The sequence below is a fragment of the Apodemus sylvaticus genome, chromosome 3 (genome assembly GCF_947179515.1).
Source record: "Apodemus sylvaticus chromosome 3, mApoSyl1.1, whole genome shotgun sequence".
Lineage (NCBI taxonomy): Eukaryota > Metazoa > Chordata > Mammalia > Rodentia > Muridae > Apodemus > Apodemus sylvaticus.
The window spans coordinates 58615469-58637925 of record NC_067474.1 but is presented as its reverse complement, the minus strand read 5'-3'; the positions used below and the strand labels follow the sequence as shown (position 1 = coordinate 58637925).

General features: G+C 49.1%; 1 protein-coding gene across 1 annotated transcript in view; it reads right to left on the bottom strand.

Moving 5' to 3' along the window:
- Positions 1-1144: 1144 nt before the first annotated feature.
- Positions 1145-22457, bottom strand: part of Frmpd1 (FERM and PDZ domain containing 1) — a 97980-nt gene continuing 76667 nt past the window's right edge. The window contains exons 8-16 of the mRNA XM_052176415.1: positions 17670-17795; positions 16246-16365; positions 14842-14978; positions 12968-13094; positions 12725-12820; positions 11694-11876; positions 10796-10943; positions 6875-7690; positions 1145-3574 (exon numbers count right to left, since the gene is read on the bottom strand). Coding sequence (XP_052032375.1) covers positions 1269-3574; positions 6875-7690; positions 10796-10943; positions 11694-11876; positions 12725-12820; positions 12968-13094; positions 14842-14978; positions 16246-16365; positions 17670-17795 — 4059 coding nt within the window. The 3' untranslated portion in view covers positions 1145-1268. The remainder of the gene's footprint in view (positions 3575-6874; positions 7691-10795; positions 10944-11693; positions 11877-12724; positions 12821-12967; positions 13095-14841; positions 14979-16245; positions 16366-17669; positions 17796-22457) is intronic.

Below are 22457 nucleotides of genomic sequence, written 5' to 3'. Positions count from 1 at the left end.
AAAACAAAACAAATGTATGTGACTATGTTAGCCTGTTTGTCTATGTACCAAGTACATGCAGGTGGCCATGGAGGTCAGAAGACGATGACCAATCCCCAAGAAGTGTAATTACAGCTGGGAATAGAACCTTATTTCTCTGCAAGAGCAGCAAGTGCTCATAACCACTGGGCTATCTCTCCAGCCCTGGTTCTTACTCTTAAAGTGTCAGCTTAATCAGTCTCCATTTAGAACACCCTTTTCTGGTCACATCAAGTAAAGCTCTCTCTCTCTCTCTCTCTCTCTCTCTCTCTCTCTCTCTCTCTCTCTCTCTCTCTCTCTGGCCTTGGCATCTTTTTTAAAAGTCTCTTCCATGTCTGTAATTTCTGTCTTTCCTACTAATTCCTGTCCCTTGAGAGCTGTGCATGGTGGTACATGCCTTTAGTCCTAGCTCTTGTTGGGCAGAGGCAGGCAGATCTCTGTGAGTTTGAGGCCAGCCTGATCTACATAGTGAGTTCCAGGATAGCCAGAGCTACATGGTTAGCTTCTGACCAGAAAGAGGGGGAGAAGCCCCTTAAGGAGCCCAGGCTCACTGTGCTCTACCTCCTGTCACTGCATAGAAGGCTCTGGTTGACAGAATGAATTTTTTTCTCTCTTGACATCTGAATCCTACCAAATCTCATGGCCTTACACACGGCATCCAATAGATGCTTGCTGACACCCCGCTCAAATCAGTGCTGCCTCTTACAGGAAGCCTTTTTGATTTCTTTCTGCTCACACATCTCATCATGTCTTCTCTGTGGTGACCTGGAGCTTTGTCATTCCCCAACCTCCAAACAGGATGCTCCCCTTCCCTACTTCATGAATGGAATGTATCAAAGAAAGGTACCAGGTAGAATGCCTTCCCCGCCTTTAGCTTCTCAGTGAGCAATGTTCCTACCATTTCTGGACTGTACTCTTCCTTACAGGAATCAGAGGGATAAATACCTTGCTGGCTGTCTGGACCTCTACTCATCTGGACCTAGCACATCTGATCCGGGAAGAAAGGCTCATGTCACAAGGCCTGTTTTCTCAAGTTCCCAGCAAAGGTCTGGTGCAAAGGAAGTGAATGTCTGTTGACTTGAGTATGAACAAACATTTTTAATCCAAATTTACCATCACTCAGAACAGGAAAGGCAGTACAAGACAAGATTAAGCAGCAGTTTATTTGAATACTCTATGTAGTAAACATTGGAAGGGGTGGGTGAACAAGATGAGGCTCCTTGGAGAGGGGCCCTGGGCCGGTGACCTTGTCACAGAGCAGTGGATGCCCGGAACTTCTGGGTCAAACAGAACACAGCAGCTGTGAGGGCCGTGCACTGGCGGGCCAAGAGCTTCACGCTGAGGTCATGGTAGCCTCTCTCACAGGTTAGTTTCGCAGCCTCCACAAATTGGTGGTAGGTGTACACTACGTCCCTCAGGTTCCCAGCCACTTCCCTGTGCCGGGTGGAGCAGCGGCTACAGTCTGTGAACTGGAAGCAGAGGCCGGCTAGCTGGACCAGGTGCTGGAAAGTGACCCGCAGGGCACCCTGCATCTCCTCGGGGGATTGGTCCATTCTGATCACGTGTTGACAGCTGGAGAGGAGCTTCTGTGAGCCCATGCAGAGGCGGCTTCGGCTTTCTGAAAAGTGCCAAGTGCACTTGTCAGGGGGGTGTTTGTTTCCAACCCCCCAGGAAGCTTCTAAAATGTCCTGTAGCTCCAGCAGGCTCTCTGTGAGTTGGACAAAGCCCTCGGGGGCATTTGCGGGGGCAGTTTTCAGCTGTCTCAGAGCCCTGGAGCAGTACTCTGGCCAGATGTGGCTTTTCCTGGATAGGGGTGTGGTGCAGCTATAGGCACGGGCTGCCCTCCAGGGCAGAGTCACCTGGCTTCCTGCAGAGGGTGGTGAAGTGAGGGGGGCAGCAGGGTGTGTCTGTGGGTCCCCGTCTTCTTCTTCCGTCTCAGGCTGCAGGCCACGGAAGCATGTGGTGTAGGAAAACTGACATCTGCAATGCTCTATGCCAATCCCGGCAGGTGCCACTTCGTTTATGCCAGTGAAACCGAAGGAGGTGAACCTGCTGAGACTGGTTGAGCCCTCAGGATGGCTCTCAGGGGCAAAGCACAGGAAAGACCTCTCAGGCGGGAGGCAGATGATAGGACTGTCGCCTTTGCTTTCTGCTGGTGAGCCATGGCCCGAATCTGCAGAGCGGGGCTCTTCTCCACAGGGCGAAAGCTTTGGCAGGGACGGTACTGTATGGACACAGACCTGCTGAGACGTGTCCCCAGGGACTAAGCCTTCCTCCATCACACGGTCGAGCTGCTCTGCCTTGACTGGCTCTAGAGGGATGGCTGACTGCTCCCCAAGTAAGAATTCAGGGCCCAAGTCCAGTTCTGTCAAGAGCTCCTGTTCCTGGGCATCTCTGTTTTCCCCTCCAGAGCCGGGTGAGATCTGCCCTGTGGCAGGAGGCTCTGAGCAGAGGGAGCTGCTGATTTCACCAGCTGGAGCACTAACATCTACATCAGGGGTCTGTGGAACAGTATCCAACCTGTCCCCCTTGAAATCGCCCAAGTCCTCCCCAACTCCCTCCTGGAATAGGCTATGGCCATCTATGTGCGTAACTTCACTGTCACTGTCCAAGGACAACTGTCCTTGTCGCACCTCATTTGCAGCCAAGGCCATATCTTCCAAATTCACTTCACAGTCACCACTGATAGGCCCATCTCCAGGACACGAGGATCCTGTGATTTGGGGAGTATCTTCTTGTATGTGATTTATTACTAAAGATCCCGACCCCATTTCTGATCGCACCTCTTCTAGCTCTGAAGTGTCTCCTTGAGGAACGTGGTGTGGCCCTGGGCTGTCTGGATTAGGGTCAGCACTAGAGAGAGGGTAGGTGCTGTCCTCAGGCTGTGCCGTGAGTTCTTTGGGAATGGTACCACCTGGGTCTTGACCAGGCGCTACGGTTTGAAAAGGTCTGACCTGAGCAGCCTGTGGACTGGAAGAGCCTGGGTTGGAATGCTGGGGATTGTGAGGGCTACTTGCTGAGGAGCCATCAGTGGTGACAGCCAAGGGACTAGCCTCAGGATGCCCTGTGTTGCTAGGGTCAATTCGGAGGCGAATGGCAGAGATAGAAGACACTCGGGAATCAATGACTGACTTGGTTTCCATGGTCTCTGGCTCCATCTCCATGATCCTGGAGGCTGGATTTTTGTTCTTTGTCTCCCTTAAGGAAGCCAGCAACCCCAAGGCCTTGGTCTCCAGGAGGCCTGGCTCACTTTGCATGTCCTGCAGGGAGGACACAGTTGGGGAGGGGGCAGCGAGGGTCAGGTAGGGCTCTCTATCATAGTAGCACACATCCTCCATGTTCTCTTGGGCAGACGGCTCCATGGGGAAGGAGACCTGGGAGGTGTGATCCGTCTGTAGGAAGGACCTTCTCTTCCTCAGGGACTTGGCATACTTCTTCACCCCTCCCCGCCTGCTTGGCTCTCCTCCGTCTGGGCCCAGATGCAGGCTTTCCTCGGAGCCATGGGCTCTAGGCTGACTGTGCAATCTCATGGCACTAGGATCGGCAGCTCTGGGTCCTGCAAATCAAGACAAGGAAAATCACATTAAGCACGGACAAGCAGAGAGGTTGTCTGTGTTTGAGTAAGCACACATTGGCTTGTGTGGACTCAAGTCTGAAACCTTGGGCAAGCTAAATTTTTTCTTCCCCAATCTCCTCCTCTGGCAGATGGGTATAAGGATCATGGTAGACACTTGTTGTTGCTTGTCTAAGACTCACTTATACACTTTTAGTTAGAGCACGCCAAAGTTCTTTTCGGCCTGTGACACTTCCCCATTGGTTGAACTCTGGTGGAGATCAGTGGTACTGGAGATTTAATGCAAACCCTATGCATGCTGGGTAAGTACTCTAACACAGAACCCTATGCATGCTGGGTAAGTACTCTAACACGGAACCCTATGCATGCTGGGTAAGTACTCTAACACGGAACCCTATGCATGCTGGGTAAGTACTCTAACACAGAACCCTATGCATGCTGGGTAAGTACTCTAACACAGAACCCTATACATGCTGGGTAAGTACTCTAACACACATACTACTCTCAGACCATAGTAAATTTACAACAGTGAAGAGGTGAGATTCATAGTCCAGGCAGTCAGTAAATTCTCCAGAATCACAAAAACAAACACATATTTTTTTTAAAAGAAAGGTGTTAGTGAGATGGTTTGGCAGTTAAGAGAACTGGCTGTTCTTCCAAAGGACCTGGGTTCAATTCTCAGAAGCTCCAGGGCACACAAAACCATCTATAACTCCACTTCTAGGGGATCAGATGCCTTTTTCTTGCTCCTGTAGACACTACGCACACATAGAACACAGACGTGTGCCAGGTGGTGGTGGCGGCGCACGCCTGTAGTCCCAGCACTTGGGAGGCAGAGGCAGGTGGATTTCTGAGTTTGAGGCCAGCCTGGTCTACAGAGTGAGTTCCAGGACAGCCAGGGCTACACAGAAAAACCCTGTCTCGAAAAACACCCCCCCCCCCAAAAGTCTAAAAAAAAAACCACAGACGTGTATACAGGGGAAACACCCATAGACATAAAACTAATTTAAAATAAAAAAATAAAAATAAGTGTGATGGTCCATGTCTATAATCTAAGCATTGAGGAGGCCCAGCAGGTTTAAGGCCAGCCTAGGCTATGTATTTGAGTTTCTAGCCAACCTGGGCTACAAACATATCAAGGCCGAGCAATTCAATAACTGTTAATGATAATAATTAGACGTCATTGTTTTCAGTCATAATACCCTGACAATACAGCCAAGGAATTCTGCTGCGAAGACTTCCAGCCTAGCTGGCACATCTGAGCCCGGTTCTTCAGACTTGCTGGCAGTCACAGGATTTGTGTCCGTCAAGCTTTTCTTCATGGTGATGTAAACTCATGCCCATAGCTGCTGCTGCTTCCGTTGATACTTTATTTTACATGAGAAGGGTGTGAGGGTGCGTTGCAGGGACCCCGTCATGAGGGGTTTGCGCTTGATGGAAGGATCTTTCTCAGGAGAAGCAGCGTGTGACAAGGTCTTAGGATTTGGGGAGGAGGAATCAGGATGGCATGTTAGCAAGCACTCAGAGACTCCTGCACTCCAACCTGCCTGCATGGGATGGATAGCTTATCAAATTCTAGGCCGCCTCTCAGACTTGTAACATCAGAACTGCTGAAGTTAGCACTGAGGAACTGACAGACTTTAAACAAGGTTCCTCAGGCGATTCTGAGGTGCAGCCATGTTTGGGAGCTGCTGCCTTGACTGCTGGTGAGAATTTGTGGAGCTCAAGATGATTCAGGAGTGGGACTGAAACCTAGGCACAAGAGTCCCAGTTCTAGGCTCTGTCCTTAGCACCTCAATGATCCTCTGCCTGTGAGAGGGGGTCTCCCACCCTTAGTCCTATGGAACTAAGTTCTGGACTGGGTCCCCATATAAGAGTCCCACCTGCCGGTTATAGCCACACTCCTCATCATCCTGCTCCTGGAAGAAGGGCCAGCCTAGCAGATGTTAGGGAGAGCACAGGAGGAGGTTAACTGGGTTGTCTGATGCAAGGCAGCATACCCATTGTATACCCATGGTCTACACAGAGAGTTCCAGGAGAGCCAAGAGCACATAGTGAGACAACCACAGGGAAAACAAAGGCCAGTCCCCAAACAAAACACCACCACCACCACAATCAAGTCAAGGTAGGCAGTGGTGAGCTCACTCATTCATTTAGTGACGATGCCCAGGTGCTGTGTGCTGGGGACACCTTCCTTGCACACAAGGAGCCTTCTCATAACCATGAAGGTGAATGTGTAACTGCAGGCAGTACCAAGGTATGGGCAGAAAGCCTCCCCTGCTGGCAAAAGCCTCCACTGATGACAAAAGCTCTGACTGAGATGCACAGCTGGCCCTGGTCACGTAAACCTGGAAAATGTTCTCTGCAGATGGGAACCCTCAGCTGAGACTGGACAGCTGATGGGCAACCAGGTGAAGTCAGGGCAGACAGAGGAACAGGTGCAAAGGACAGCTGAGATGAGGGAAAGGGGGAGGGAGCAGGAAGGGCGGCAAACAGGCAGAGGGCACCACACAGAGAGGGCGCCCTCAGGAGCTGAGCGGGCTTTTCTGCCAAGAGCAGTGAGAACCACAAGAGGGCAGTATCAGAGAGGCACAGGAGAGGGCTGAGGCTCAGACTGCCAAGTCTGGCTGCTTTCCAGGGTTTTTAACCTCAGAGAGAGGAGACAAGAGTTCATGTGACCTTTTGTCTGTATGTGTGTCTTGCAAGATTTTCTCGTTATCTCAGGAAGTCTTTCTGTGTGGAAAGACTTTACATTGGTGTTTGTTTGGGATCATGGATTATAGATTAAAAACCTCACAATCTTAGTTGGGAAACATACGAGGGACCCAGTCAACAGGTCCCCAACCTTCTGAGGTGAGGGACCCTTGGACTCCCTAAGTTCATCAAACACCACTGATGGCCCGTCTTGTCGCTCCAGTGACTGATTTCACGGAACCCCCCACGCCGGGATCCACAGTGACACAGCTACTTTCTCTACTGGGCACTCTACTCCTTTCTTGTGAGTCCTGTCCACCTGACAAGGCCCAGCGCACTTGACACCTCTTCTAGGAAGCCTTCCCTGGTTCTCACAGCGGGATGGATTCCTCTCATTGTCCCCTGCCCACCATTCTCCAAACCTCCCTTGAAGCCCCGACTCAAGGCCATGAGGCTTCTAAGTTGGTCCATGGACTCAAGGGTAGAGGAGGCTGTATCTTGTTCTCAAGTTGGCCCTGGGCTCTTAGAAGCCAGCTAAGGGTACACATCTGCTGGGATGGGGTGGGGGGTGGGGGGCGAGGGGCTCACCTGAGAGTGTGTCTGGTGGCGTGAGTTTGTCGGCTGCATCGTAGTATTCCTCATCTGAGCTGCCATCCTCAAAGGCCAGCGGGGGCAGTGCGGGCAGGGCCAGGGTTTCCAGCATGGAGCCAGGCTGGGCCTCCATCCAGCCCTGCTGGCACCATGGTGGTGGTGCGGCTCCCTGCCGGGAAGCTGCGCTCTCTGAGCCAGAGTCACTCAGGTGGCTGCCTGGGGAGACGCTGGAACACAGGCTATAGTAGTCAGTCTGGCTGCCCTCATACAACCTGGGGTCTAGCCTGCCCATGCTTAGTTCTGGTGCCCAGCTGCAGGCCTCCGAAGCAAGGTCCTGGGGACCTTCTACCTTCTGGCACCGCGGATTGGCATTCTGGGCCAGGTCCAGCAAACACAGAAAACCACTGGTCTCCACCCTGCTGTTTTCTTCTTGGCTGTCGGTATCAAGGCCCTTGGAGAAGCCTGGTGGGCCAAAGTGGAAGAAGCTGGCCCTGCTGGAGGAGCACGCATCTAAGTCGTCCTCCTCCAGGGCGTCCATGGACTCACTAGACCCGCTGGTCCTGCAGCCCCGGCTCTCGGTGTTGGCTGAGTCTGATGCCTCAGATTCAGCACTGTCGGTTGTGCTGCTGGCCCCGCAGGTGCCTGGGCCTCTCCTGGTCACCTCGGGGGTGGGGCTGTCTCCAGGGGGCTGTTCTTCTCTACCAAATGGTCTGCAGAGGCTCAGCTTCACCAGGCATCGGTCAGAAAGGGGCTCCAGGACACAGTCCACCTCAGAGGACTCCTCTGAGTCGCTGCAGGCCCTGGACTCATAGCCTGTGATAGACAGGACACTGAGAGTTACAAACTGACGTTCAGGTCTGACAGACACCTGTGTGTCCTGCTTCCCATTATCCTGCTGCAGGGAGAGACACGGAGAGTGTCTGACGTCAATCATACCAGGTTGACTAATGCCAAGACCCAAGGAGGACACAACACTGTGTGACCTACCCTTCATCTGTCTGAGCCGCCTATGGAGTGAGTCCATCTCTTCCTCCAAGGAGACCCCTCTGTGTGTCAAAGGTGGGCATTCACCTGTTTCTCCCTTGTACTCTCGGCCTTTCCTCAAATACCTCCCCTGTGGTGTCAGGACATCAAAATCATATGGGGCACAAAATGTCAAATGCAAACTCCATGCTTGGCCTCTCCCTGATATGCGAGCCACAGAGCTAGTGACTGGGGCCTGAGGCTGCTAGGTGGCCTGGGGACTCAGCTGCGGTGGCTTTGGGAACAGTGGAGATGCATCTAACTGTAGGTACCTGGGAAGACTACAAACAACAGAGAGAGGCAGCACCGGGCTAGGGTTCCTGTTTTTCTCCCAACAGCCTCTGGGATGATCTCCTAAGGGCCTCTCTCTGTCCACTACTTGATCCTTCCTCCTTGCTTCTCCTTTCTCCAGGGAAGAGCTGAAGTTCCCTCAGGAGGGATTCTCATAGTGTGGCCTCTATCACAGAGAGACCCTGACCCCTCTCAGTGTGTTCTCCCACTGTGGCTCAGAGCCCTCCCTTGTTACAGCCCCCCCCCCCCAGTATGACTGCTCCACAGCCCAGCAGACTGGTGGTCCTCTGCAGCCTTCCCAACCGTGGTCTTGAGTCATGATCCACGTTCCCTCTCCTCAGATGAACTCCCCTTTACCACTTGCTTGGCTCCGGGGTGTCTGTCAGGGACCAAGCCTCTAGTGCACTGTCTCTGAGCTGTCTCTAGTGCACAGTTCTTCCCACCACACCCTCCAAAATAGCATTGCTTCCACTCTGCGCTGCTTCCCCGACCAGACTCTGAGCCATTCCTCACTCAGAAATGCTTGGCGAAAGCAAAGGAAGAGTAAATATGTCAAGCGCATCACTTCCTCACTACAGTTCTTCAGACCTGTAGGTTTCATATGTGTGCATTTGTCCATCCATAGGCTCAAAATAGAGTAAAATATATCCATGCTGATCACGTACAAGCCTTTTTTCTTGTCACAACGACTCCACAAACACAGTACGACAATAGTAAACTAAAATATAAATTATGGGGGCATAGCGCAGTGGCAGAACATCTGACTATAATATAAATTATTATGTTTATATATACTGTTATTGTCATGTGCTGTTAGCTGTTGTTAAGTGCCGACTCAGAAAACAAGAGATGACCCCTCCACTCAAATATGGCTAGTTTGAGTTTCCCCCAGAACTCTCTGCCCTGGGTCAGGCTGGACCCATGCTCTATCCCAGGGGAACGAACAGCAAACCTCTAAGCGTCTTAGAAAAACTGTGTTCCTGAGAACAGCCAGAAGGTAAACCAAGATACCATTTCAAACCAAGAGTACTATAGTTTATCTCATGGTATTAAAAAAAAAAAAGTCTGCAGTGGGAATGAAAAAAACAGACACTTCTCCATGAAGAAGAAGTTCTGCCTGGCACCCTCTTTATTGACCAGGGTTCCCAGATGACTGTTTTTACAAGGCTTCTCCATTCATTCTGCTGGATAATGCAAGTGCTGAGTCTGATGTTGTGCTATGCATTTGCTGCTTGCTGTTTTGTTCTTTTATTTTTGGCTGCTATAGACTAATAAACTCACTCATTCAAAACTGAAAGCATTGGTCCCAGGATCAGTCTCTGTATAAAACACATCTATGGCACTGACAACAGGATAGGTAATCTAGAGTTTTACGTGAAGGATATGGAAGGACATGGGCAGTGACATTTTGGATTTTTGGGAATACAGGAATGTGTTTTCATTGTAATATCAGGTGTAGGGATGAGGGGCTGCTTCGGAGTGTCCGCAGTGGCTGAAATGCCTCGTTCTCCAGCAGAGGCATGGTTTTCCAGCTGCAGACAGTTTCCGTTGACTGTGTGATATTTGGAATTCTGGAAACTTTTCAGAGGGTACATAAATGCTAGCACCCCAATAGGGGGTGTCGATCATTTGTAGGGGCTGGTTGTGGTTTATTAGTAGTTGTTCTCTCTCTCTCTCTCTCTCTCTCTCTCTCTCTCTCTCTCTCTCTCTCCTCTATCCTTCTTTCTCTCCTATCTAGTGGTAGAGGGTGAAACCAGGGGGATAAAGGGGGGGAAGGAAGAATCCATAAAATAGCAAAGATTGACTACAGATGTGTATAGGTTATATATAAATTATATATACCATTTCAGGGAAAGGACTGAACATGTATGAATTTTAGTAAGCACCGAGGGTTGTGGAATCTACCTCCCGTGGTTACCACAGGTAGCATGGATGACAACATCTCTTTTTCCACTCATCTGTTCTGGGACGATCTATGCCTATTTTGCCCATGTGGAGGAAACACTGCATAATGGTAAGATCCTGAGCACTGCTGTCCACGGCCACATCAGCCGCACCATGCTGGCAGCCGGGCAATGCTGGCGCTGGGGGCAGTGTCTGGCACGTGTTTCAGGTCAGGGTTACCCCCTACAGAGCAGCTGTTAAACATCATTAGGACCGCCTAGGAAAAGCTGCATCAATACAGCAGCTGAAGCAGGAGCCTGACTGCAGCCGCAGCCGCAGCCGCAGCCGCAGCCGCAGCCGCCTGGGGGCCTGTGGTATAGCGTCAAGCCTCCTTTGGCTCCAGGTACCCCTTTCTTCTAAATATGTAAGGCTGGGAATTTCTATCACATTTCGAGAGAAGGAGAAGAGAGCAAAGGCACGGTGAGAGCCAAGTCACCCACGCTCTAAAAGTGACGCCGCCTCTTGCTGAGAAATAAGATACGGTAGACCTTAGAGACTGTTTTGGGAAACTCTATGGGGAATCAGAGTGCTAAATGCACTCCTTGGTATTTAGGAGAATTCCAAATACCAAGAAAGTGCCTCTGATATTTAGGAAAGATTAACTGCTTGGTTGGAAATAAACGGGCCTGTCCTGACTGGGGGGAAGACTCAGCACCTCACCTTCTTCAGCAGACACCCGGTGAGTCTGCTGTCTGTTTCCAGACCAGAGGAAGACAGGGTTGGCCGGGTCCACAAACAGCCTGTAGTACCCAGCGATCAAGCAGGCCAGGTCTTTTGCACTGCTGGATTCCAGCAACAAAGTCAGAACCTGTGAAGGCAAATAGAACGTTTCTGTTTATAGAGGACCAAGATACAGCAGGGCTTTATGGGGCCAAAGAGAGATAGCCAGAAAGCCATGTCTGCAGACTGGCCCCTAGTGGTCCAAAATCTCATACTGTCTCCTTTCTATCTTCTACCTCATCCATGTCCTACCTGCCCCATCCATATAGCCAGTCCCTAAAGGACCTGACCTCTCACAGGGAATGACAGAGAATGAAGACAGGGTGGTAAAAACACAATGCTCTTCTTGGGCACAGTGGATATAATCAAGGGAGGGAACGGTGACCACGGGACCTTCCAGAAAGGCCCTAGGCTGGGTTCTGCCTTCTCCTGTGATAGGTCTGGTCTTTAAGGGTCAGGGTAGATGGAGCGGGAGTGGTGGTGGTGGTAGTGGTGGTGGTGGTGGTGAGTAGAGGATAGAATGGAAGGAGAGAATGTATAGATTAGGCACGAGGGACCCTGAACCCTGAACTGTTTACCCATTTCAAAGAATTCACTCAACAAACTCTGGGTGCAGAGTTCTTCATCAATCAAACCCATGGCCCACAAACAGAACAGAACCTGTCGAGAGCTTCTTGGGGCAATGCAGGCTCTCGTCGCCTCCCTGCGTCCACTTGAGGCAGATCCTTTGGGCCAGGTCTTCAGTGGTCTTTATCTTTGCTCAGAGCTTGTATAAACTACCCTCAGATACTTTACACCAAACTCCAGGAGCCAAACGGAGGGGCTCTTCCGCGGTTACCTTAACGTCCTGCAGGTAGACCTTGACCATGCTCACTTTCTCGGACTCTTCTGTCAGCTCCACCCGGCTGATGTTGGCAAACTCTGCCAGTGTGGACATGATGTTGAGTTTGCTGTTGATCATCTGGCTGATCCCGTACTTGGCCCCAACCAGAAGGGCAATGTAGGATTCTCTATCCTGGAGCTGCGGACGAGTGGGAGCGAAATTAGTTTCTATTCACAAGCTTGTGAAAATATAAACACACCGCACATGACATCTCTCTCTACAATTTTTTTTTTTTGAAATGGCTTTGCTGTGTAGCCCAGGCTGGCCTGGTATTTATGGTCCTCCTGCTGCAGTCTCCAGAGTTCTGGGCTTATAGTATGTGCCAGGTGTTGCTTCTCTCTCTCTGTTTCCTATGTGTAGCCCTCGTCACCAGTCCCCGAGATCACTCCTCATGGGGCCCATCCACAGCTAAATTAAAAATAAAGATATCTCCTATAAACTCTATATATTTTACTATATTGAAATTATATATACAACAAGTGTCTCTGTGTACTTGAGTCCAGTGCCAACAGAGGCCAGAAACAGGGTGTTGGGTTCCCTGGAACGGCAGCTATTGTTAACTGTGAATGGTCCAAGGTAGGTGTTGGGAACTGAACTCAGGTTGTCAGCTAGAGCAGTACATGCTCTTAACCCCTGTAATCCCAGCACTTAGAAGACAGAGGCAGGAGGATGAGTTCCAGGTCAACTTCAAGTAGCAAGTTTGAGGCCAGCATGGGCTGCATGAGACCCTGTTTTCTCCTTCTTAGACTCAGACTAAGGTAGCAATAGTGGATCTAGCTTTCCGCCCTCCCCTCCAACAGTTGTCGTAGTCTGCATCATGGCTTTGTCTTGTGGGTTAACTTACTTCACCCTTGAGGGCAGAAGTTATAACTAATTCAGCTCTGACTCCCCAAGCATCTTCCAAGCCAGGGCCCAGTAAATATCTGCCAATCTGCAAATATTCAAGGTCCCGGGCAAGCAGGAGTCTATGGTTGTCTGGTACATACCATCAAAGTAGCATTGAAGACTTTCCCACCATATGTCTTGAGTTCTCCAAGGATCTGAAGATAATTTAATCGTAGCTGAGCAGCAGAAATAAGTTGCTTTAAGAGACAAAAAGAAAAAAAAAAAAGAAAATTACTGAAACCAGAGTTATTTATTTGCCCAAAACCTAGGCAATGGTGAAAATGATTCCCCCAACATATCACAACAGAAAGCCAGGTGGGTTGGCAGAGGCTAGACTGCCTTACCTTCTGCCGGGGTTCTAGCAAATTCTGGTTTCTCTTCATGTGGAAGCTAATGGCTTTCTTGATGTCTTTGCCTTTCATATTTCGGAGTAAAGTTGGAGATATAAAATTCTCTATTCCCCAGTCTTTCCTGTCATGAGACATTGGAGACAAAGAGACTCATCTTTACATTGCACAAAAAGCCAATGATGCATAATTCAGACCTAGAGCCCTGGCGCACGGCAGTTAGGAGCACCTTTCTCTAGCGGGAGGAACAGAGACGGGCAGAGGTGTAGATACAGAAAGAGAAAAAAGAAAGAGAAAGAGAAAGGGGATGCCTATGATGTTTGAATGGGTTTGGCCTCTGTAGCCTCATGTGTTTGAATGCTTGGCCCCTGGGGAATGGGCACTATTAGGAGGTGTGGGCTTGCTAGAGTAGGTGAGGCCTTGTTGGAGGAAGGCTATCATTGTGGAGGGATGGGGGGAGGGGGACTTTAGGGGAGTGTCTCCTGTGCTCAAGCTCCGCACAGTATGGAATCAGAGCCTCCTCCTGGCTGCCTGAGGGAGACAGTCTCCTGGCTGCCTTTGGATCAAGATGTAGATCCTCCTCCTGCACGCTGTCTGCCAACACGCTGCCGTGCTTCCCGCCATGATGACAATGGACTGAACCTCGGAAACTGTACACCAGCCGCAAGTAGATGTTTTCCTTTATAAGAGTTGTCTTGGTCATGTTGTCTCTTCCCAGCAATGAAACCTGAACTAAGACAATACCCATATCTTCATTTATCTCTATATGTATATCTCTCCATTAAAGGAGAGAGAGAGAGAGAGAGAGAGAGAGAGAGAGAGAGATTGATTTTCCCCATAAACACACATGACACACATTATATACACTGCATTTAGGACCCCCTGACTGGCCTGGAAACTGCCTGGTCTTGGTGTGGGATATTTCATTAATCAAAGCAGAAGTTCTCAATCTTTTTTTTAAAATTCCATTTCATTTATTGCGTGTCTATACTAAGTCAAACTTCTAAAAGGGGGAACCTGAACTGCTGTATTTTAGCAAGTGTGTACATGTGTAGTGATCAGAGGACAACCTGTGGGAATCTGTTCTCGATTCCTACCATGTGGGTCCTGAGGACTGAACTCAGACTGTCAGGCTTGGCTGCAAGGGCAGAAGGCTGCAAAGCCTTCTAATAGGCTGGTTCTCAGTCCTTTTAATGACATAAATAAGTGGTCCGATCATCCACATATAAGAGCAAGTCTCCCACCCTCTGCTAGGGAACAAACCCAGGGCCTTGTGTATGCTAGGCAAGCTCTCGGACACTGAGCATTGTTCATGTCCAACACCTTTACAACAGAGTGCGCCTGCGCCTGCCACTGCTGAGGCTAAGCTTTAGAGCATTATTAGCCCAGAAACCTCAGAATCCTCCTAAAGTTGCACCTTGACTCATTATACCAGGGATCTGTCCTATTTTTAAATCCTGATTTCTCCATTTAATTTTGATACCCAGACAAGCTGCAGTCGAGACCTGGGGAGGGGCTTAGCATAACAGATGTTAGTTCTCCGAGCTAAGAATCAAGAGGAATGTGGATCTTAGGCTAATAATGCAATAGCAATTGGTTCACACCTGTTGGAAAAATTAATTTCTAAGACATCCCTGGCCTCAGAAGTTGTCAACTGATGGCCTCTTTCAAGGACTGGAAATTTACAAGGAGACTCTGTGTTACTGTAAGAGGAAACGGCTTCTACCCAGACAGGGAGCCAGGCTGGGTAAAGGGAAATGGATGGAGAGACAAAGGCAGATGGGTGAGTATCGGCTTTCTGTGGAGTCTGGCCACCCTCGCTGGGAGCCAGCAGTCACAAATGTGACACAGCTGCCACCCCTGCCACTCACTCTATGTACTTCAAAGAGATCTTCTGTGGCTGGGCACAGGCATAGATCCGCTCCTGGATGTGCAGGGCTGCAAGCCGGAGGGCAGAGTTGCACTTCATCTCCACAGCAAAGCGCTCCTGGAGGACATCACTGCAGCTCTGCAAGAGATTACACAGAGCAGCTAGCCAACGGGAGAATGCATACGGAACAGGCCCAGTTCTCTCTGGCCGGAGCAGCAGGATCAGCAGTCAGCTTTGAGGTCTTGGCTTGGTGACCTTAGGCACATCCAGATTTCCATTGTTAATAGCATACTAACTGTCTCTGTGATCTACATACTAACTGTCTCTGTGATCTACATACTAACTGTCTCTGTGATCTACATACTAACTGTCTCTGTGATCTACATACTGTCTCTGTGATCTACATACTAACTGTCTCTGTGATCTACATACTGTCTCTGTGATCTACATACTAACTGTCTATGTGATCTACATACTAACTGTCTCTGTGATCTACATACTATCTGTCTATGTGATCTACATACTAACTGTCTCTGTGATCTACATACTAACTGTCTCTGTGATCTACATTATTTGATTTCCATGGGGGTTTAGAAAAGATAATATGCAGGAATGTGAGCATAAAGCACATAGTGCTATCTTATGCAAGTATAATGCACTGGTGGTGTGACAGCTGCTATGACTATTTTCTAGCACCATTTCTGTAAGACTTAGGCCAATGGACTGTAAACTGGTGACATCTCCCAGATGACTCTTCCCATCCAAATAAAAATAACAAAAGTAATCTCACTCCAGGAAATAGGAGGCAAGGCCTAGTTGGAAGTCAAGAAACCAGGTTTCTAGCTGGGCCTGGTGGGAGATGCCTTTAATCCCAGGACTCAGAGGCAGAGTCAGGTGGATCTTCAAGGCCGGCCTGGGATGCAGAACTAGTTCTGGGACAGCCAAGAAATTATATACAGAAGAAATACTGCCTCAAAAAAAAAAAAAGAGGAAGGAAGGAAGGATGGATGGATAGAAGGAAGGAAAAAAGAAACCAGGTTTGGCTCTACTGCTAAGTGGGGACATCAGACACATGCCCCTTCTAAGACCTGGTTACGTCATCTCTAACATGAGTTTCTACAGCACTAAAGCCCCATCCTGCAATAAAAGTGGAAAGGATAACAGCGTTTAATAGTATTAGAAAAATGTATCATCTCCATTGAGGACTAAGCCTAAATTTGATTAGTCGACTGCAAATCTCCCATTACAGCAACTTGGAGCAGGAATGACAGGGAGGGATAATGAGACCCACTGGTCTCTAGAAAGAGACAATCCCTTGGGAGAGCTGTTTAGCCGCCACCAACCCAGAATAACCCAATGTGCATCCTGGAGGCCGCTGGCCCCCCAGCAAGCACAGCCTGGTCACCTGTAGGTAGAGATATTCAAAGGCCACGGGGTCTTCTTTCAGCAGGTCCAGAGGATCCTTGGGAACAAAGCACACCCTGAAGAGGCAGCGGGAGTCCTGGGATTCTTCCCTTTCCACCACCTGCCCAAGGTAAAGAAGATACAGTGACCTTTCGGCTCTCTATAAAGCAGCTTCACAGGAGAAGAGAGAAGGGGAGGCCACTGTTCTATTTCAGTCTTTCCCCAGACAGCACAACCTTCTTTCTTAGCCAGAATTTTTTTCCCATGGCGTGGAATGTGAAAGATTCAAAGAGCATTGTTTCTTCTGTCAGAGGAATCCCAGTCTACATCTCAATGGCTTCTTAGGGGCAGTCTAGGAACCCCTGTCCACATCTCAATGCCCTCCCAGGGACAGACTAGGGCAATTTGCTTTGTGGTTTGAGTGGGAAGCTCCCCTCCCCCAGCACATGTTTAAACACGTGGTCTTTGGTGGGAAGGGCTGTCTTGGGTGGGAAGGGCTGTCTTCAGAAACTGTGGAGCTTGTAGGAGTTGGGGCCTGCTTGGAGAGAGAGTGTGTGTCTCTGACGCCCTGAGGTATATCTTGGGTCCTTCCATTTCCTATCTGCTGCTACAGTGTGACCAGTCGAGATAAGCTCCCACCATCACCGACAAGGACTGTTCCTGCTGCCATGCCAATGATGATGCATTGCAATTCCTAAACTCTGAGGTGAAATAAACTCCTCTCCTCTCCTAAGTTGCTTCTGATGGGGATTTTTATCACGGCCAGGAGGATGGAATGCATATGAGTGTTGATTTCCACAAGTGAAGATGGAGTTTGAACCCTTCTGCACTTTATTATTCTTTGAGAGTTTGCAGCAGTCGTCAAGTAGTGACTGGGTCATAAGTCACTTGCAATGAGGTAGGATGAGTGACCCCCAAGGTCAAGGCTTCCCTGTTCCATTCCCCTGATGAAGAAGCCCTCCCCTTCCCCAACCGATCTTTCCATAGTATACACCGTACAGTTACTTGTTGAACTGACCCAAGTCTGACTTTAAAGAGTCTGTGCTACAACTTCTTATATGGCTAAAGGACCGGGTGGCACAGAAGGACTGGCTGTTTGTCCTGTCCTATCATGAGGGTTGCCTCTCAGTGGGGCAATGCCACAGAAAGGGTTTTGGACACATCAACCAATGTCCCCTAATTGTTCTGAGACAGTAGGGGGCCAGGAAAGATGATCTGAGCTAGAAGTAAAAGACTTTGTCAGATATGTGACTGGGGAAAACTACCTTACCCTGCGAAGCCTCTGTCTCCACACTTACAAGATGGGCATCTTGAACTATGCCCTGCGTACCTCACAGGAACAGATGCAATCCAGGCCCGAGTCTTACCCTTCTTACCTAGGCTCAGTGAATGTACTTGATCCCAAAGAGAGACAGGGCCTCCTACCTGCTGGATGAGCTCCTCCTCGTGCAGAAGGTGGAGGCGGGAGATGCTGTACTGCTCCTCCAGGGCCAGCGCAAAGTACTCGATACTTCGGATGGACAGCTTCTCCTTCACCGTGAGGATGATGTCCTGGCAGCAGAGGGGAAGAGGGGCCACCCGATGAGTGGGGAGACTTCCCGGGCCTTCTTACAGCTTCCCCAGAAGAAGCTGGTGTTGCTGTGTCTGCTGTTAACACAGGCAGGGCCCCGCCCCCCCATGCTGGACCTTTAACCCTGTACTGCTCATGGCTGTAATCTATCTTGCTTTTCTTAGGAAGATGCAGCCTCCATGGGAGATACCAGTCTCCTGCCTCAGTGTCTGGAGAGAAACTCTCTGGAGTTACCAGTCTATACCAACTGCTTTCTGGACAGAATCCTCCCAGTTCCCTCATGTGACGATGAGATGTTGGCTTTAGTTTCTTCCTCTGAAATGGAAGATAACAACGCCTACAGACTGCTGGGGAGACTGTCAAGATGGAAAGTCAGATAATGCTTGGCGGAGGCTCTACAGCCACCAGGCCACACTCGTCCTTTCTCTCCAGTGGCCCCTGTCATGACAGATGCCTCGGGCACTCACAGATGTTCTTCCCTGTGACTTATACACTTTTTTCATCATTTTTCACAAGGCTGTTCCTGTCCTTTTAAATTCGACTTACATCTCACCTCTTCAGAGTGGTCCCATGTGGCTACTGTGTCTAAATGTCACCCTGCCTATTATTCTCAGTTGCTGGAAGATCTTTGGTTGAGGACTGAACCCATGGCCTCACATATACTAGGCAAGAGCTCCCCCCCCACTGAGCTCCTGGGGTATGTTTAGTCCCCCATTATTATTTACTATCCATTTCTTTAATAAACGATGTTCTTTTTGTAAAAGACGGTGTGTCAGACACGTGAAAGGGTTCTAGACTGAGACTGATCCTCCTCAGCTCACTGTATCTGTGGACACACTGTTGTCTCTGAGGCTTGTCTCTGTTTTGTTTCTGACATTAACACCTGTCAGCTGGACTGCTGTGTGCATTCATTTCCTAGGGAAGACCCTCAGGACACGCCCTGGCAGGCGGTGCTCTACGTAAGCTCCCCTCTAGCGTTTGTTCTCTTGCTCAAGTCCTTTTACCTTAATAGATGGCAACCCGCTGACAGTGTAGACCTCACCAGTGTTAGAGTCTTAGTCAGAGTTCCTACTACTGTGATAAACACCATGACCAAAAGAAAGTTGAGGAGTTACGGGTTAACACAGCTTACACTTCCACAGCACTATTCCTCACTGGAGGAAGTCAGGCCAGGAACTCACACAGGGCAGGATCCTGCAGGCAGGAGCTGATGCAGTGGTCATGGAGGGGTACTGCTTACTGGCTTGCTCCTCATGGCTTACTCAGCCTGATTTCTAATGGAACCCTGGACCACCAGCTCGGGGATGGCACCACTTATGAGGGGCTGGGCCTTCCTCATCAATTACTAATTAAGAAAATGCCCGACAGCCCGATCTTAGGGAGGTGTTTTCTCAGTTGAGGCTTCCTCCTTCCAGATGACTCTAGCCTGGGTCAAGCTGTAATAGAACTAGCCAGCACAGTTGGGGTCTGTTACACTCCAATGCTTGGGGCCTTGGAGAGGCTTAGCAATGTGTCATCTGATCATCGATCTGCCATGGACCCACTATGGAACTCAGAACCTCAGATTTAGAAAGGCCCAATTGTGAAGGGGTGCTGCTTCCCGAGACTCCTGATCGCCAACGCCCTCACAGATGGCACCATTACCCTCTAGAGCTAAAGTGGTGACTAAGTTGTGAAGAGGGTATCTGCTGTCTGAAGTCAACAGCATTAATTTGGCACCTACTGTGTGCCAGGCGCGGGTGCTTACCACAGCAGACCGGCCCATGACTCTCTGTTAGCTGTACAATCGCAAAATAGGAACTTATACACATTTGGCATTGCAGACTGACTGCTGCATTTATGAAAATCGTTTTTACTTTGTTACATTTCGTTCACTACTGTTCTGTGCATGTTTGTGGCTGTTGCACATGTGTCTGTGGAGGTCAGAGGACAGTTTGCAGGAATCTGCTCTCTCCTCCCGCCATGTGGCTTCTGAGCTCAATCTCAGGTTGTCAGCTCTGGTGGCAAATGCTTTCCTTGCCGAGATCTTTCACTGGCCAGAATTATTGGTCTTTGACTGGTTGGCAAGCCTGTCTCTTGATTCTGTGGGTCCCTTCTCCCATCTTTCCCTTGCCTTGAAAGCCCACACACATTTCTTGTCTTGGTGCACGCATCCAGCAGTCCTCCACCTGCATCCAGAGGGGCTATCAAAGAGCAGCCACAGCAGCCACGGGACAAATAGAGCTCACGCTGATTTCGTCATTAATATTCAGGAGAACAAAGCCATACACCGGCCACTATGACAGGAAAGTTGAAAGTGACCTGATGGCCCTCAAAACCTAAAATATTTTTATCTGGTCTTTTATCATGTAGATCTAAGTGGTGGTTCTCAGCTTTCCTAATGCTGTGACCCTTTAATACACACCTCACGTTGTAGTGGTGACCCCCAACCATAAAATTATTTTGTTGCTTCTTCATAACTGTAATGTTGCTACTGTTATGAACTATTATGTAAATATCTGATATGCAGGATATCTGATGTGTGACCCTTGTGAAAAGGTCATTCAACCTCCACAGGGGTCATGACCCCCAGGTTGAGAACCATTGCTCTTGAGGCCCTCAGCTAAGCTTATAACTGTGTTGTTCTCCCTTGCTCGAGAACACTCAGGGCTTCCCAGGTTTAAATGGCCAAAATCCAAATTCAGTTTAATAGACACTCAAGTATCAAGTGCTAATGGAACCATTCCTTCCATGGTATCCACTGCCCTCTTTTTAAAGAAATAGTGTCTCAGCCAGGCAGTGGTGCTGCATATCTTTGATTCTAGCATCTAGGAGGCAGAAGCAAGTGGATCTCTGTGAGTTCAAGGCCAACCTGGTCTACAGAACAAGTTCCAGCACAGCCAGGGCAGCACAGCCAGGGCTACATAGAGAGATTCTGACTTGAAAAGGAGGGAGGCAGGGATTTCAGGGCCAGAGAGATGGCTCTATGGTTAAGAGCTAACCCTGTTCTTGAAGAGGATCTGAGTTTGATTCCCAACACACAAATCACACAGATCACAATCTCTTGCAACCCAGGGGATCCGACACCTAAAGCCTCTACCGGTAACTGTACTTGCGAGCAAATACCTATCTACACACAGGCAGATACATACACATAATTATAAATAACAAAGAAATCTTTAAAGAAGAAGAGTCTCACACTGCAGTCCAGGCTAACTTTGAATTCCTGATCCTCCTGACTTAGCCTTGAGTGCTAGGATCTCAGGTGTACAGCACCATATGCCACGCTGCCCTTTATCGTCCGATGCTTTTGTCAGTGTGCCCTGCTCTCAAGTATCCGACAAACTTGCCCATCTCTGAGTCTTTGATGGTCTTCTTCCCAGGCCTGGAAGCATCTTGATCCCACTTCCAGTCCACTGCTATCAAAACTTGTCCACGCTTCCATGTCTGCCACAGCCCATTGTTTCCAAGAAGCCATGCTTTAGCACTCAGCTGGAAGATCTCTCTTCTGAGCCCGCATGACACTTCTGTGGCCCTTTCCTGAACCTAAGCACATGGTACATTTTCTCCATCTCGGACACCAATCCGATACTCCAGGCTTCCTAACAGGATAACCCTAAGCAAATGGTTTCTGTATTAACAACATCCAAGCAACAGAGAAATGTCTTACTCACAAGTGTCAGTAAGTCAGTAAATGCTAATGGGTCAAATGACATTTCTTTAAACCTAGAGATGTTTTTGTCTGTCTCTGTTTCTTTCTGTCTCTGGGAGCAGAGTCTGCCCCCCAGGATGGCCTCAAACTTGTTATATGGCTAAGGGATGATCTTGAACTCCAACTGCCACATTTGGGTGCTGGGTTTATAGGTAAGCTCCAAAGACTGAACCCAAGGCTTCAGTCGGCTATAGCTCTGGTCCAAAGAACATTTTTTGATTTAAAAATCTTCTTCCCGTGGTGAGGGGAGGGAAGAAATCCCAGGTGGGTGGAAGCAACTTTCCCTTTTTTCCTGACAGGATTTGTGTAGATCCACTGCTCTCCCTGTTATAAAGAGCTAAGAGATTTGCTTTCTAAACTTTGGCCACTACAGATAAGATTAGCTAGTATTAGACTCACTAAGCCTTTGTTCACGGTCCTAACTCTATCTTCTTAATTCCTCTGCGATATGAACTTTTATGGTAAATCCCTTCAGGGTATTTCTGGCTGCCACTGAAGCCTTATTTGCCCTCTTCCATTCTACTTTGATCAAAGATGACAGAAGTAGAACCCTGCCTGATTCACCCACAAAGCTTCGAGTCTGGAGCAGAATGACAGAGGAGAGGTGAGTCCTAGCTCAGAGCTTGGCCACTGGCTAGTGGATCGCAGGAGACAGTGCTAGTCAGTCACCTCCCAAGGTTATGGAGATGTTAAATTAGGCATTACACAAGGAAGTGCCCAGTGGTGTGGCTGGCATGAACAAATGCTGCCAGTTCTCCCTCTTGTCCCTCCAATGTCACTGGAGCTTCCTGGGTTCCAAAGGGCTTTCTCTAGCTTCTCCTAAATTACACTATGGTGGAAACAGACAGGGAATTTGGAGCAGCTAGGAAATTGCCAAAGGAAGGTGCCAGAGCAAAATATTAGATATATACCTGTGCACATATATGTGTGCATGCATGCACTTACCTTGTTA